The sequence below is a fragment of the Euleptes europaea genome, chromosome 4, assembly GCF_029931775.1.
Source record: "Euleptes europaea isolate rEulEur1 chromosome 4, rEulEur1.hap1, whole genome shotgun sequence".
In the NCBI taxonomy this organism is placed as follows: domain Eukaryota; kingdom Metazoa; phylum Chordata; class Lepidosauria; order Squamata; family Sphaerodactylidae; genus Euleptes; species Euleptes europaea.
In genome coordinates, this window is record NC_079315.1 from 93,756,771 (window position 1) to 93,773,497 (window position 16,727).

The 16,727-nt window shown below is 43.5% G+C and overlaps 2 protein-coding genes across 2 annotated transcripts in view; one reads left to right on the forward strand and one right to left on the reverse strand.

The window, feature by feature from the left end:
• SREK1IP1 (SREK1 interacting protein 1) overlaps nt 1–16,727 on the forward strand; it is a 192,970-nt gene that overhangs the window by 74,501 nt on the left and 101,742 nt on the right. The gene's annotated exons all lie outside the window — the stretch shown is intronic.
• The window catches only part of CWC27 (CWC27 spliceosome associated cyclophilin), a 134,865-nt gene that overhangs the window by 30,147 nt on the left and 87,991 nt on the right, over nt 1–16,727 (reverse strand). Inside the window, exons 12-13 of the mRNA XM_056848620.1 lie at nt 5,753–5,868; nt 1,862–1,965 (exon numbers count right to left, since the gene is read on the reverse strand). Of these exons, the coding sequence (XP_056704598.1) occupies nt 1,862–1,965; nt 5,753–5,868 (220 nt within the window). The remainder of the gene's footprint in view (nt 1–1,861; nt 1,966–5,752; nt 5,869–16,727) is intronic.

A 16,727-nucleotide genomic window follows, 5' to 3' on the forward strand; every position in this document is an offset into this window, starting at 1 on the left:
TATGCCAAAGAAAACAAAAGAGCCTTCACCTGCTGGTGGAAGACATTGATATTACTGCATGCAACATTTAACTACATCTACAGGTCTTCAGTTTTCTCATTTCTTTTACAATCCAGACACAAATGTGCATATCTTTTGGCTAATAAAGCTGCTAGAACAACCTTGGGAGGGCATCTGTATCCTTTACACATGCTGTGTACAAAGGGGCAAAAGAATTGTTATTCTTAACATGTCGGCCCAAGGCCTCATATCTCCGGTATCACCTACGTGTTTTGCCTTCTAATAAATATTTAACACTATTTTCCTCTGATTTTTTAAAAGTATTGGGGGGGGGGGAATCTTGGTAGCACAAACTGCAGCCAATTAAACTAGTAAACAGATATTTAAAATGTTAAGGTACACCATATCATGGAACAAGTCATTAGTTACACATTTATTCATGTAAAAATAGCCTCTGTGAAAATTGTGCCAATTGACAAATATACAGTAACTGGTTAGTCACTGTGAGAGAGAGGATGCTGGACTAGAAGAAGAGTTGTTTTTTATACCTTGCTTTTCTCTACCGTAAGGAGTCTCAAAGTGGCTTACAATCACCTTTCCTTCCCCCACCCCCACAACAGGAACCTTGTGAGATAGGTGGGGCTGAGAGAGTTCTGACAGAACTGTGACTAGTCCAAGGGCATCCAGCAGGCTTCATGTGGAGGAGTGGGGAATCAAACCCAGTTCTCCAGATTAAAGTCTGCAGCTCTTAACTACTACACCATGCTAGCTAGGTGGACCACTGCTCTTCTTATATCCTCTGAATTCTGTGATTTTTGTACATTTTTGTTACTGGATCTACCCTCTGAGACACCATTTTTGTTACTGGATCTACCCTCTGAGACACCATTTTGTGACTGGGCCACTCTTGAAAACAACTTAAGGAGCATCCAGAAATACAAAACTATCAAAGTGGACAGTCCTATAGCTTTGTAGATGCTTATGGCACCACAATTTAAGAAGGATGTAGACAAGCTGGAACGTGTCCAGAGGAGGGCAACAAAGATGGTGAGGGGTCTGGAGACCAAGTCCTATGAGGAAAGGTTGAAGGAGCTGGATACGTTTAGCCTGAAGAGGAGAAGACTGAGAAGAGGATATGATAACCATCTTCAAGTACTTGAAGGGCTGTCATATAGAGGAGCGTGCCCAGTTGTTTTCTGTTGCCCCAGAAGGTCAGACCAGAACCAATGGGTTGAAATTAAACCGAAAGAGTTTCTGTCTAGACATCAGGAAGAATTTTCTAACAGTTAGAGCGGTTCCTCAGTGGATCAGGCTTCCTTGGGAGGTGGTGAGCTCTCCTTCCCTGGAGGTTTTTAAGCAGAGGCTAGATGGCCATCTGTCAGCAATGCTGATTCTATGACCTTAGGCAGAACATGAGAGGGAAGGCATCTTGGTCATCTTCTGGGCATGGAGTAGGGGTCACTGGTGGTGTGTGGGGGAGGTAGTTATGAATTTCCTGCATTGTGCAGGGGATTGGACTAGATGACCCTGGTGGTCCCTTCCAACTGTATGATTCTAAGGTTATGAATCCATCGCACATAGGCTTTAGATTATGAACATGTGGTTTTTAAATCTGAAATGCACATTTTATGCCAGATATGTCACAGGCTACTCTTCTGAACAGAAAAGGCAAAAAATCTCTACCAATTCTACATTAGTTCCTGGTTTTTAGCTACTTCCCCAGTAACACAGTGAAATCCCTAAGATGGATATGAGAGGCTATGGAGTTTTTAATTGTCTGAACAATTTAGCAAGAATCCATTCCTACTTAATCTTTAACCTCAGGTAAAAGGTGTTTTAGCAAATGAGACTGAAAACTTACCATCCTTCATCATCTTCCACTTCAGGCTCAGAGACTTCATTTTCAGGTGTTTCTGCTATGGCTTGGTTTAACTTTGATTTGAAACTGTCCAGTAATGCCAATGTCTGGAATTAAAATACAATTACTAAAAACCTAACTACAAAACAGCCTTAGCTGATCAAGTATATGGTGACCTACTTTAGGCTAGAGCAGGGGTCGCCAAACTCATTAGTCAAGAGAGCCAAATATCAACAGTACAACGATTGAGATTTCTTTTGAGAGCCAAATTTTTTAAACTCAAACTATATAGGTAGGTACACTGTTTATTGACTTAATAAACTTTAATTAAAGTTTTAAGTCTTAATTAAACTACAGGTACACTGAATAAAACTTGACATCAAACTTAATAATGATCTTATTTATTGATAAAAATTAACTTGTAAGTAAGGTATCCATAACATTAAATCATGACAATGACTGCAGCAGCAGTACTGTCCTGCCTGTGCCCCAAAGAACCTAACAGGCCTGCTCCTCTGATCCTGGACTAAATGACCCCAAATGACTATTGAGGGCAGCCGACCTAGAAAAGAGAGCGGGCTCTCCAGGGCTGGGTGGGAAGGCATAGTTTGCAAGGGACATGATTCACAGCAGCTCCCACGTGAGAGAAAAAGCAAACGCATTTGGCGCTTCTCAGATCAGAGTAAAGGTGGCTTAGAGGGGGACGCAACATAAATATATTAAATCCCCCCCGGGGGGGGGGAGAAGAAAGCAGCAGGAGCAGGCATTTCATCTGAATGGAGAGAGGTGTCCAGTGGGGGGGGGGGGCACAGGAATCAGTTCTGGGCCTGGTACTTTTCATTATTTTTTATTAATGATCTGGAAGAGGGCAAGAGAGGTACTACTCCAGATGACACCAAATTGGGAGGAGCAGTGAACACACCAGGTAACCAGAAGATAGAAAAAGCATTCAATGAGATCTGAACACACTGGAAAAGTGGGCAGATGTGAACAGGATGCAATTCAACAAGGATAAGTGCCGAGTTCTCCATCTGGGTAACAGAAAAGAAAAGAAGCAGGAGTAGAAACCAGTAGAGCACTTACTGCACAGTGGGGTGCTGAATGGCTGTGGGGAGAGTGTAACCCCCCCTTCCTTTTGAAAGAGGCACAAAGTAGCAGGAAGAGGGGAAACCTTAGTAATAGGCCAGAGGAGGGCTAACAATTGCCAGACAAAAAGGCCCACTGTTTTCTCCCCCCCACACACCATCACCCAGCGAGGGTCCAGACGTCCAGGGATCCCAGGCACAGAGGAAAAGGCCAGCAGGTCCCTGGTCTGTGTGTATTCCATGCAAACAAACAAGGTGGAGATGCACAGTCCATCCATCCTTCCCCCCCCCCGCCCAAGGACATGCCAGTTCCCTCCTGGCCAGAGGGAGGGGCAGGTGCTCACCCCCCCTACCATACTGGGACTGACGGGCTCCAGATTCAGGGCAGGCAGATGCCCGAGCAAGGTGGCTTGGCTGGAGGAGCCCCCCCCCCCTCGGCTGGAGGGGCAGGCAGGCAGGCAGGCCCGCGTGCCCAGGCGGCTTCCACGGGGGGGGGGAGAAATGAGAGTCCCCCAATGGCCCCTTCCTCCCTCCCTGGAGAGAGGGAGATGCACAGTCCGTCCATCCTCCCCCCCACCACGGACATGCCAGTTCCCTCCTGGCCAGAGGGAGGGGCAGGTGCTCACCCCCCCTACCATACTGGGACCTACGAGCTCCAGATTCAGGGCAGGCAGACACCCGAGCAAAGTAGCTTGGCTGGAGGAGCCCCCCCCCCGGCTGGGGGGGGCAGGCAGGCAGGGCCGCGCACCCAGGCAGCTTCCACGGGGGGGGGGAAGGGAAGAAAGGAAAGTCCCCCAACTGCCCCTTCCTCCCTCCCTTCCTTGAGGCCATGGCGACAGCCCCCTCCCCCCTCCCAGGGGCGGCCTGAGCACGGCCTTGGGCTCGCTCTGCAGCCCTGGGGGCGAGGGGACGAGAGCGGCCGTACTGAAAGAGAGGCCTGCGTGGCAGGGAGGGAAGAGGTGGCAGCCGCCGGGGCAGCTCGCTCTCTGCCTCCCCCTCCCGTCCGGGCTGCGGGCGGCCTCAATTAAGAAAGGCGCCACTGGGGCTTCCTCGTCCGGGCGAAGCGCGTCCAAAGCAATGAGAATTTCTCTCGAGCCTTTCTGAAGAGGGACTCGAGGAGCTGACAGCAGAAGCCAGGAGGCAGCGAGCGGGCTTACCGTGCAAATATCTAAACGGCGGCCGCTCCCTCCACTGCTTAAGAACCCCCCAATCCCCACAGCAGGCCAGCCAGCAGCAGCAGCACGTGGTCGCCCCTTTGTAATTTGAGCGCCTCCTGCGCACTCTCTCCCCACAGCAGGCCCGCCAGCAGCAGCGGCACGTGGTCGCTCCGACGTAACCCAAGCACCTCCTGCGCAGACTCTCTCCCGCCCCCCTCCCTTTCGCTACTCAGCCGGGCCCGCACATGGAAAGAGCCGCACTCAAGGGCTCAAAGAGCCGCCTGCGGCTCGGGAGCCGCACTTTTGCGACCCGTGGGCTAGAGGAAATTCTTCCAGGCTGAGGAGGCTTCTGTTGGAGGAAGATTTCTTACTTTGCTCAGCGGAGTGGTAGGATACATGCCAGAGGATGTAATGAAACACATTGTGAAATAAGCGGAGCAAATACATTTTTGGAGTCGTGCTTATTAATGAATATGTGTAGCAAAACATTGACAACACATCCAGATTCTGCAAGCTAGATACATTATTGCTGTAAATATGATTTCCAAGCCAATTCGTCTGCCTCGGTCCCCATGGCTGTATGGAAATACAAGGACTGGGAGGCTTACAGTTCTCCAGAAGCAAGACTGCCTTCTTGTCTTCTGTATACTCTTTGTTCACATGAGAACAGAGATCTCACATCCTTGTACAAACTGGATCCTACATGGGTTTATCTTGTCACCGCTACATATCCACCGGAGGGTTACAAGTCAGTTTCATAACATATGAATATTATTATCAATAGTTTGGGTCGTGTGCAGGCACATGACTAAAATTCATTTATAAATGTTTTCACAATGTTTGCCTTCAAGGAACCTCTTCCACTTTGATTTGCCCATGAAGGAACCACTTCATGTCACAGAAAATTCTGGAATGTGTTCTAGGGCACACAGCGGTTGCACATTGTAGGGGAAGTTGTTTTTTAAGAAAACCTGCCTGTTGTTACTGACTTTCTCATTAAGAAACATTTGATCAGCTTCTGAGGAGTTCCATGGTTCCACAAAACACAGATGAAAACCCCCCCAATGTCTGAGAATTCTTAAGATGCCTTTTAATTTTAAATTAAGCCAGGCATTCAGGCATGAGTAGTAGTACTCACAATTAAAACTTAATTAAGAGATAACTTTTCTGACTGTTCATTTACAGATTTTTTTTTAAAATCATTATGGTTGTGAGATTCCCTGGCCATGCTGAGGGTTAGCTGCAGGGCAGAGGAAAGGTCACCACCCCAGAGGCCCAGCCTTTTAAAAAACTGCTGCCACTACAACAGCGGATCGGTTGTGGCTGAGCAGGAGGCAAGGATCAGCCTCACCTGTACACTGACCAATTCCCTAAATCTTGGGAGGAGAGGCATTCTGACAAGACAGCAAAGATAACAAAGGGACCCGTGCATCCTTTTAAAAGAAATGCAAAAGGCTGAGGAGGAGGAATCCAGTTACCCTGCACAAGCGAACACAAGGCAAACAGCGGAGGGACGAGTAGCAGCAGCAGCAATACGTACTGGAGAAACTGCTCTCTTCCTCATTGTGGGGACACCAATGAGTGATGTTGGGAGATTAGCCAGCGGAGGGAAAGGCCCCCAATCCCCCAGTAGTTTCATCATCATCTATTACCTGATCTTCACGAGAAGCCCCCTTTTTTGGCTGTTGCTTTCTCAGCTCTTCGTATTTCTTCTTCTCTTCCAGATATTCTGCAACAATGCTGTTTGGGGCAACTTCTACCTCCGTTTCTAGAAATCAACAAAAACATACCTTTTTTTAAAAGAAACTTTGTGATGCATGTTGATAATACATGTTGATAACAGTGGTGAGGGTGCCACAACCAAAAAGGCACTTTCTTAGGTTGCTACCCATCTAGCCTCAGGTGGCATGGGCACCCCAAAAAAAGGCCTGTGATGATGTCCGGAGAGATCATGTAGGCTCATATGAGAGTAAGTGGTCCTTCAGGTATGCTAACACCAAGCCATATGGGGCTTTAAAGGTCGATGAAAGCCCCTTGAATTGTGCCTAAGGTGCTACTGGAATTGAATCTAGCTCTTTGGTTGAGGACATATGCCATTCACATTATATCTCTGCAATGAAAGCCGCTAGAGACTTACTTTTAAAAATGAAAGCTGGAAATGCAGAGAACCCGATACAGAGATTGTTGTAACGCTATAATAACAATATTAACAATACTCAGTCGCCAATTAATGGTGAGGGGAGGAAATAGCCTTTGTGGGGACAAGGGTAGGGAAATGGCTTTCATGTGGGTGCAGCCAGGAAATTCTGAACTTTCTCACCAAGATGGCAGTCATCCAGAATGTCCTGTGACCTCTTCTAAAATTTAGGAGCAAAGCAGGACTTGGAAAGATTGAAGAAAAGCTGGGGGGGGGGGATGGACACTTCCCAACAACATTGAACCCAGGGCAAATAGCCCATGTGGAAATGGTCCTAGTGCAACATGAAATGGAGTATTCCATTTTTTGCCTGTACTGCTGTAACATTTTGCCTGTACTGCTGTAACACCTATCCTGAAAGAGGATAGGGCATTGTAATAAATGGAGTGTTGAATCAGCTTTGTTCTATATTCTTATTATGTGCTATCTGTATGAAGGAATACAATTATTTCCTTTATTTATAGCATTATTTATGAGAGTTTGCATAGCAAGTTGCAGGAAAAGCAATATGACGTTCATATACCATTTTAGTTTTCACTGGATTTTGAAACAGTGCTTGAGTCTACTTTATAATATTCAAGTTCTATACTAGGGTTGCCAGCTCCAGGTTGGGAAATCCCCAGAGATTTGGGGGGGGGGAGCCTTGGGGAGGGTGGGGTTTGCAGACTTGAAGGACCTCATCAGAGTATAATGACATAGAATCCACTGTCCAAAGCAACCATTTTCTCCAGGGGATCTAATCTCTGTTATCTGGAGATCAGTTGTAACTCTGGAAAATCTCCAGGTCTCGACTGGAGGTTGGCAACCCTATTTGTGCAGTAAGAACATTTTTCCAGGTTCGAAATATGTGAGGTTTAGATTCTTTTTTATTGCAGTCTTATATCAGTTTTATGTTAAATTATTTTGCAGCAGTTCTCTGCCAAAAATAGCACTATTATCTAAAATATTTTCTTAGGTTAAAACCTGCATAGTTAATAATTGTACAAGTAGTTTTGCAGACAATGAACATTTACAATGAATGTATTCTGTACCCTGATGAACCATTCCCCCCCCCCTTTATATTAGTAAACTATATGGAATTTTGCAGGACCTGTAAAATTTTGAAAAATGCAGAACTTCAAGCATATTTGTATTTAATCGTACCGAACTTCTACCATACTGCTTTTGCAGGTGTGAAAAGAAAATGATTTCATGGCCTCTTTGAGCCACTACAGAATCATAAAAATATGAATGAATAAATTAATAAATGCAAAAATAATAAAGCAATATACCAAGTATGCATCAAAAGTGATTAACAAAGTAGTGATGGCCACTAGTATAGATGGCTTTAAAAGGGGATCAGTATAGAGGTTAGGTACACGAACACATGAAGTTGGTACATCCTGAGTCAGATCGTTGGTCTGTCAAGGTCAGTATTGTTTAACTGGCAGCGGCACTCAAGAATCTCAGGTGGAAATCTTTCATGTCACCTACTTTTAAAAATTGGACATGTGTGGATAGACCCTGCCACCTTCTGCATGCAAAGCAGATACACTCTACCACTGACTATCTAGCAAAGACCGCTAAAGGAAACCCCCATATGTAGAGGTGGTAAATTTCTGAATACCAGTTCTAGGAGGACACATCAGGAGAACGTCTTGGCCACTATGCTCTTTTTGTTGGCCATCTGGGGCAACTCAATGGCCACTTTGTGAAACAGTATGCTGGGCTAGATGGACCACTGGTCTGACCCAGCAGCACACTTCTTAAGTTTAGAGAATTAGAGATGAAAGAACACAGTCCAACATTCAGACTATTAAGAGAAGCGCAAAGAAGATCAACAGATTATATAAAATACTGGTGAGAAGAGAGGGGTAAAATGCAAGGCTGGATTCGGGTTTCCAGCTTTCAGCAATACTTTGCCTTAATCTAATTTACTCTTTTATTTAGTGCTCAAGACTAGCCCCACAGGATGTTGAATGATGCAGCCTCCAGGCACTGCCTGTCCAGCTGTTATAACTGGCTCCTGTTCTTATGTTTAATGGTAACTATTGACAGCTTTCTTGTTTTGTCCTGTCTTCCTCGTTGAGGAAGCCACCAATCACATTTCTAAATAAGTAAACATTTTATCGTGATAAGGGGGGAAATAGCAAAAAAGTTTGAAAAATAACAAGTAAATTATTTAAGAGAATTTTGCACTGATGTGATGAATATGAATGTGGACCTTGAATTATTTTTATGGCTTGCTTTTTAAAAAATATATTGTGGTGACTCTGGAGATAAAATAAATCATGTAATAATCAGTTTTCTCAATTTCATTAATGCCTTATGTCTTCTTTCAAAAACATGATAGTTGAGGGAAGTCGTAAAGCAGTAACTGTAAAACATTTGCAAAATACACCAGAATATTTCAGGCATGGTTTTTGAGTCACAAACCACAGAATTGTGAAGAACTGAATTATGCTAGTGGAAGATCAAGCAGAAGATAATTACTGGGGCAAAGCCGCACTCTAGTTTTCTAATGAGTAAAGTTATGCTATGGTGATGTTAATTTTTAAATAGATGGCAAAAGATCTAGGATTGACTGATCTCTGAGGAGAAAACAGCTGTTACCAAAAAGGGGTATCCCCCCACCCACCTCCTATCTATTTAATATTTACAGAGCCTCAAATTAAATTATATGTTTTAGGAATCAATAAGGCTATTTCTTTCCCTGAAGAAAGCTAGAGAAATATTGTGAATTGAGAATCTGGTCTACAAAGAAAGCACTAATGCACATTAATGACTCTGAGCAGAAAACAATTTTCACCACAGATTCAGCCAATTAATACAAGATAAATTTATCCTAAAACATATTTCTGGTATTTACCCCCTCATTTACCAAATAAACTTTTTGTGTTGGGGGGGGGGCAGTTTGGGCCCACGGGAACACTGGCAAGTGCCCAGTGTCTTGGGATTGCATTAGGTCCCTTTAAGGGGGTGTGGGTGTACTCAGCTAAGCTCCGTGGCCCCACTTCTCCCCTTCCCTGGGTTGAGGCGGCCGTTGAGCTCTGCCCCTGTGTCTCTTGGCCCCTGATTGGCTGCAGCTGCACTGTCCATCAGTGCTCCTCTACCACCCCTCCATGCCACTATGAACCATGGCTGCGCGGTTGCTGGGAACGCTGACATGGTCGTGCCCAGACACAGCCTCCTCAACCCTCCAATTTACTGCTGGCCACAGTAGAAATATCACCATAGGGAGAGGACTAGCAGTGCCATAGTTGTGCCATGGCCCTCAGGACTGTGCTGCTAATTACTACCTAAATAGTCGCTGAAAAAAGAAAGGTAATTTTTTTAAAAACAAACAAACAAACCTAAAGTAACCATTAAAAGTGTGGATAAATAAAGGTTGGTAAATTGTCAGGGTTATAAATTACATAAAATAGTTCAGATATAAGTTGGTAGACAACAGAAGCGCTGATATGGATGTCCCAGGCTAGTTTGGTCTTGTCAGATCTTAGAAGCTAAGCTCTGGTTAGTATTTGGATGGAGGAACACCAAGAAAGCCCAGAGTCTCTATTCAGAGGCAGGCAATGGCAAACCATCTCTGTTCATCTCTTGCCTTGAAAACCCTACAGGGCCGTCATAAACTGGCTGCCACTTGATGGAACTGTTCACCACCAGACAACCGAAGCAATTGTTGCAATTAATTGGAAACTTGAGGTTTGTTTTTTTATAAAAATCTACATCTGATGTAGATGTTTATCATCCTCTCTCTCTCTCTCTCTCTCTCTCTCTCTCTCTCTCTCTCTCTCTCTGTCTGTCTCTTTACATATGGTTACTGGGTAATTTTATTGTTTTGGGTTTTATTTAAAATTCTACAGAATAAACGAAAATGAATGCAATTCACTACACATTGAAAAAAAGTGAAATGTCTCAAATAATAAACCCTGATAGATATTTCAAATATAAGTGGACTCTTTTTATACCAAAGAAAGAAGAGATTTGTTTCATATAAATAAATAAAAAACATAAATAATAAATAATGAGCAAGGCTGTTAATGATAGGATGTTTTGGAGGTCATTAATTTATTGGGTCACCATACGTCAGAAGCAACTTGATGTCACATAACACACACACATAAACAATTGCCTCTTACTTCTCAATTCCAAGAGGCTCTTTGGTATTCAAACTATTTGTTAAAAACCAAGATGTGATTATATCAAATAAAATTACAGTAGATCTAGCTCTTACTTTGGCCTATTTATTTTTAAACTAACAGATGCTATCTGAACCTTACTTGTCTAATACTGGGAAATATAAGCGCCAATAACCACAGCAACAACAACTAAGGGAAACAGAAGCTTGCGGGACAACCTGCACATTTATTGCCTAATTTTTATAAAACATTGCCACAACATGTTTAGAGAATCCTTGGAAAGTAATCTAAAACAAATGTGTGACTGCTATGTAATGCAATTCAAGCATATGGAAGTTTTCTTCAACAAACCATTTCCTTCATTTTTCCTGCAAATTAGTTAACCTTTTTTTTTAATGCAAGATGCTCCCTAAAATAGCTCCATCCTTTCTTCCTTGCTGTTCTTCTTCTTGGAACTGCCTCCCAAAAATCTGCATGCCACCACTTCAGATACCTCCTGAGAACTCACGTTTTCTATTACACCTTTGGCACAACCCTTTACAAAAACTGTTTCTGGATTTCCTACAGTAACTGTGCCCATATTGGTGTACACAGGGACTGCTGATTTTAGAGAGAAGTTGCATATTTTTGCTATGAGCTCAACAATTTAACATTTGAGTTCCTTAAGAGCCCTCTGGTATATGCCATCTGGACCCAGTGATTTGTGAGTTTTTAATTTGCTCTAGCCCTATAACATTATCACTGGGCACCTCCATTTGACTCAGTTATTCAGCTAAAGGTAAAGGTCCCCTGTGCAAGCACCGGGTCATTCCTGACCCATGGGGTGATGACACATCCCGACACTTACTAGGCAGACTTTGTTTATGGGGTGGTTTGCCAGTGCCTTCCCAAGTCATCTTCCCTTTACCCCCAGCAAGCTGGGTAATGTGAGGGTCTGTATGCCTTTGCCTGGAGTGGTTTCTCCCCCCCCCCTTCCTGGACTCGTAAAAGCAGTCCAGGCCTTTTGACTTTCCTTGGTTCAGGCGCTGGGTCTGACAGGCCCAGGTTGGAATGTCTCTTCCCACGTCCACCTCCCTTGCTCTCTCTGACTCCCTCCCGCCAGCTGTGGCCTTGGTGGGTAGATAGCCTAACGAGTTCCCTGAGGTCTTTGATGTTCTTGTACCATGCACAATTATCTCGTAGATTCCCATAACATACGTTTGACATCTGCTTTCCTGTAGGGGTTATAATTCTGTCTTTGTGAAACTGTATTCACTTGCAACTTTACCAGTGTAAGGCCTGTACTACCTGAAGCTTCCAATAAAGTTCCTTGTTTCTGCATGACAGTCTGAGCAAGTGATTTTATGGAGTTTGCACAGGAAGGTTGGGAACCCTCACAGGTACTCATTTGACCGATCTCGGAAGGATGGAAGGCTGAGTCGACCTTGAGCCAGCTACCTGGTACCGACTTCCGTTGGGATCAAACTCAGTTCGTGAGCAGAGTTTGGACTGCAGGACTGCAGCTTACCACTCTGCACCACAGGGTTCTTCAGTTCTTCAGCTACTCACAGCAGTTCCAGACAGGTTATCTGTTTCATATTTTCGCCAGTTAAAACTGATGCAAAAAATTCATTCGATATCTGTGCAGTCTCCATGTCTTCCATTAGCAATTTTTTCACTCCTTTGTTATCCAAGGACTCAATCACTATGACTGTAGACAAAGGCTGTGACAGACCAATCTCTGTACATTTTTAATGATCAAATATTCCATTACTGGCCCCCTCCTCCAACAGGTATTCTCAGCAATAAAAAATTTGTCATCTCAGGAACAGGTAGAACCCTTTAGGGGATTATTTCTCCCCCTCATCAGCATAATGCCCTTCTACCCTGAAACCCCTTTTCTCCATGACAGCAGATGAACTGCCAGTATGTCAGCATTTAAAAAATAAACGGATAATATATCATCTATTTTTCAAAACCATTTCGGCTTCTTAGGGCAAAATATGCATTCCTTATGTTTCAGATCACCACATCTGCACAGAGCAAAGACCACACTTTGTCTTTTCATTTTTAAAATGCTGATCTAGCAAAATTAGTATTACAATAAATAAATACCTAACCCATGAAGGGAGATTTCAGTCCTTTTGCCAACTTCAGTGAATTTTAGATCAAAGAGTTATCATGTTCAGAAGAAGTAATCAAAATCTGATTTCTAAATCATATGATTAATTTCATGGAGTGTTGAAGCCCAGCATTGCACAAAAGCTTGCTAAGTTTTGAAGCAGTCTTTGGTTTCAGTATGACAAGTTATGATCAGCTTCTTAGATATGTCTTTGTAGATATGCATGCATTTTTGAAATATGACAAAAGCCTATCACCAAGGCAAGAGGGTATAATGCTGAATCATCTTTGCAGACCCCATAAATCAAAGGCATGTGTTTAGGATTCGACACAGCAAATTGCCCTCTCAGTGGTCTCTCTGTGGTTCTTGTATGTATTAAGCAGTGCGGTTACAAGCCACTGCTTTATCATGTCACCTGTTTTGTCTAGATTCTGCCTTCTTCCTGTAGCCTCAGTTTCCCTGTGAAAAATGTTCACTACCATCAGTTTACCACCTTGCATCACAATTTTAAAAGCAAGATCAAACTTTCTCAGAGAAAATGGCTAGGCTGGACATGATCAGTGTCTGTGTAGAAAATTTTCATATGGATCCACATTCAAAATTTGAGCTGATACGGTTGCACGAAGAACAGTACAGTGTCAGCAACTGAACATTTGAATGAACCCACAGATTAACTGTACCACCAGCATCTGGTTCTTGTTGCGGCTCCCCTAACACATTTCTTTGATTCATGGGGTCTTAAATTTGCAAACTAATTTAGGAACAAGACACTGAGGCTGGGATCTCACACAGGATAAAGAGCTGACAAGTCTGCCATCTTCCTTACCCAGCCTCTAACCCTGGGAAACTTTATCGCCAGGGTTGAGGGACTCATGTGTGCTAACAGGGTACTAAGGATTCCAAGCAGAGGGGAAGGACCATTATTGTTGTGCCCATGCAATGCAAGATGCAACCCTGACTCTTCAGTACCATTTCCCTCTGCTAATCAATTGTTGCTGCCTATTTAACTCTCCTAATAATTAAACCTCTTGTACTGCCAAACCAACTCAAGCTGATCCTTGTGCCTGCTCCTTCTGCAGATGCCCTTCAGGTGATTCTAGCTTTCAGAAACTACGAAGTCCATTGGATACCCAACAAAGAAAATGTGGGACAAATAAAGAAATAGGAAGAACATAAAAATGGCATCCTCCCATCCTGCTCCATCCCTGGAATCTTCTGAAACACAGACTCCATTCCATTCTTTATGGACAGAGTATAATATTATGCATTTACTGAGTATAATATTATGCATTTACTACTGGACATGGCCGCTGTTCCCCACTCTGAATGTCTTCTCTCCCAAAATGTTCTCTACAGCAGGCGTGTCAAACCTGTGGCCTGCGGGCTGGATCCGGCCCTGGAGGGCTTTTCTCCAGCCGGTGGAGCTGAGGCAGCTAGTCCCCCTTTCCCCTCTTCCCCAACCTTTTCTGGGCTTCCTGGGCCACTGCAGCCTGGCGCGGCTAGCTGGAAGCCTTCCCCCTCCCTCTCCGGACACACATGGGCTGCTAAAGTCCGTTGCGAGAGGCTTGGAGCCATCCCCCTCCTTCCCCCTCCCTCCCCAGGTGCACACAGACTGCTGAAGCAAAGTGCGACTGGCTTGGACCCATCCCCCTCCCTCCCTGGGCACACACAGGCTGCTGAAGCCCGGTGTGACCAGTGGGCACGGGCTGCCTTTATCACTCTTTCTTTTCTCCTTGTTCTGTCACTCTCTCTCCTTTTCTTTCTTTCTCTCCCTGTCTTTCTTTCTCTCCCTCCCTCCTTTTCTTTTTCCTTCCTTCCTTCCTTCCTTTCTTTCCTCCCTTCCTCCCGTATTTATTTATTTATTTATATGCACATGGCCTGGCCCAACCAAGTAACATTTATGTCATATCTGGCCCTCCTAACGAATGAGTTAGACACCCCTGCTCTACAGCATGAGATTCTGGAACAGCCCAGGCGCAAAAAGACAATGTCACATAATTATAAGAGGGTCTCTCTACAGCGTCACCTATTTAGAGTAATGGTTAAATCCAGTCCCTTATATTAGAGGGAGGATTTATGTATGCTTTTATGTGACCATAATGCAAGCAGGCACACTTGCATAACATTTGCTGCTAATAAATTTGACATGTGGTGTTGGAAAAGAGTTTTACAGATACCATGGACAGCCAAAAAGTCAAATAAGTGGATTCTAGAATAAATCAATCAATAAATAAATGAAGAGCCCCATGGCGCAGAGTGGTAAGCTGCAGTACTGCAGTCCAAGCTTTGCTCATGACCTGAGTTCGATCCCAACGGAAGTTGGTTTCAGGTAGCCGGCTCAAGGTTGACTCAGTCTTCCATCCTTCCGAGGTCAGTAAAATGAGAACCCAGCTTGCTGAGGGTAAAGGGAAGATGACTGGGGAAGGCACTGGCAAACCACACCTTAAACAAAGTCTGCCTAGAAAACGTCAGGATGTGACGTCACCCCATGGGTCAGGAATGACCCGGTGCTTGCACAGGGGACCTTTACCTTTAGAATAAATCAAGCCTGAACTCTCCCTAGAATCTAAAATGACTAAACTGAGGTTATTATACTTTGGTCTCATTATGAGAAGACAAGAGTCACTGGAAAAGACAATAATACTAGGAAAAGTTGAAGGTAGCAGGAAAAGAAGAAGACCAAACATGAGATGGATTGACTCAATAAAAGAGGTAATTAATTCATACGGTCGCCATAAATTGGAAGTGACCTGACAACGCTTAATATACAGTCACAATTGAAACAATATAAGGAGATGGGGAAGATGCAACAGTAATCCTCTTTGCTATTCATTACATTTTATATATTATTTTTGTATGAAATGTAGTTTATAAAGTTTTGTGCAGTACTCACTAATATCAGAAAACAAGAGCTTATTTATATATGGAACATATTTCCTCTGCATACTAGACCTAAAGGAGTTTTTAAGGCATCTTACAATAGAATTTAAAAATAAAAATTTCAAACACCAACCAAACCAACCCACGTTAATGGCTAAAGAAAAAGCAAGAATAGCATTTACCACACACCTGTGTGTGTGTGTGTGTGTTAAATGCCGTCAAGTCGCTTCCGACTCATGGCGACCCTATGAATCAATGTCCTCCAAAATGTCCTATTTTTGACAGCCTTGCTCAGGTCTTGCAAGTTGAGGACTGTGGCTTCCTTTATTGAGTCAATCCATCACAACTGACTGAACAGAAAAAATCTCAGGCAGCCTATGATGGATAGTAAGAGAGGGAGCCTGAGGTTGGCCCCCTAAGGTAAGGAAGTTTACAAGAAAATTACCACCACTAAAAAGGACCTGTATATTTGTAGCCATTTGCCTATACTCAAAAGGCAGTGGTACTCAGAGAAGGAGTTTCTTAAATGACATAATAGTTCTGCAGGATTCTCTAAAAGAGTAACACCAATTCTTGTATTCTGCTATTCTATTTTGTATTCTGCTGTTATTCTTGGGAACAAAGAAGGAAACTACTTTCTATGCAATGCACACATATCTGATGGGAAGACCATAATTTCCAGGATTAAGGTGAGTCAAATTGACAACAAAGTAGTGGCAAGAACATGTATGGCTGGCTCAGAACAGGGAACAATGATTTTGATCTGCCCCTCGGCAGTTGGTTTCCTCACATACACACATCCCATTTTACAGTAATCTGATGGGACAGTGTTGACAAATCTTGAAACAATGCCAGCTTCTTTTTACAAAAAGAAAGTGAAAATGCTGGCCTTAGGGTATTTTCTTTCATTAAAAGGAGGAAGAGATGTAATGTAATGCACAAAACAGTTGCTGGAAAAACTACCACCATAAAGTAATTTCCAGGTAAACATGAGAGGTTCTGATATTAAACTCAAAAAATAATTGGACCAATCCTTAGAAGGTGTGGAAGAATTTAGAATCATAAAACCATTGGGCTGGAAGGAACCAGCCTTCTTATATGTTTAAAATAAGGTATGTTTAAAATAAGGTAATCAAGGCAGTTATGCAGTTCAAAACAGTCTCCAAACACAAAACCGTCAAAGATTAGCCCATATAATCCAAAATAAAACACCGCAGATAAAGAATGAGTAAAGAGTCTGTATAAAGCTTCCTTGTTCTAAGTTAGACCATTAGCCCAGTACTATCTACTCCATCTCATCAAGGTCACAACCACTTGTCTTTCCCAGCATT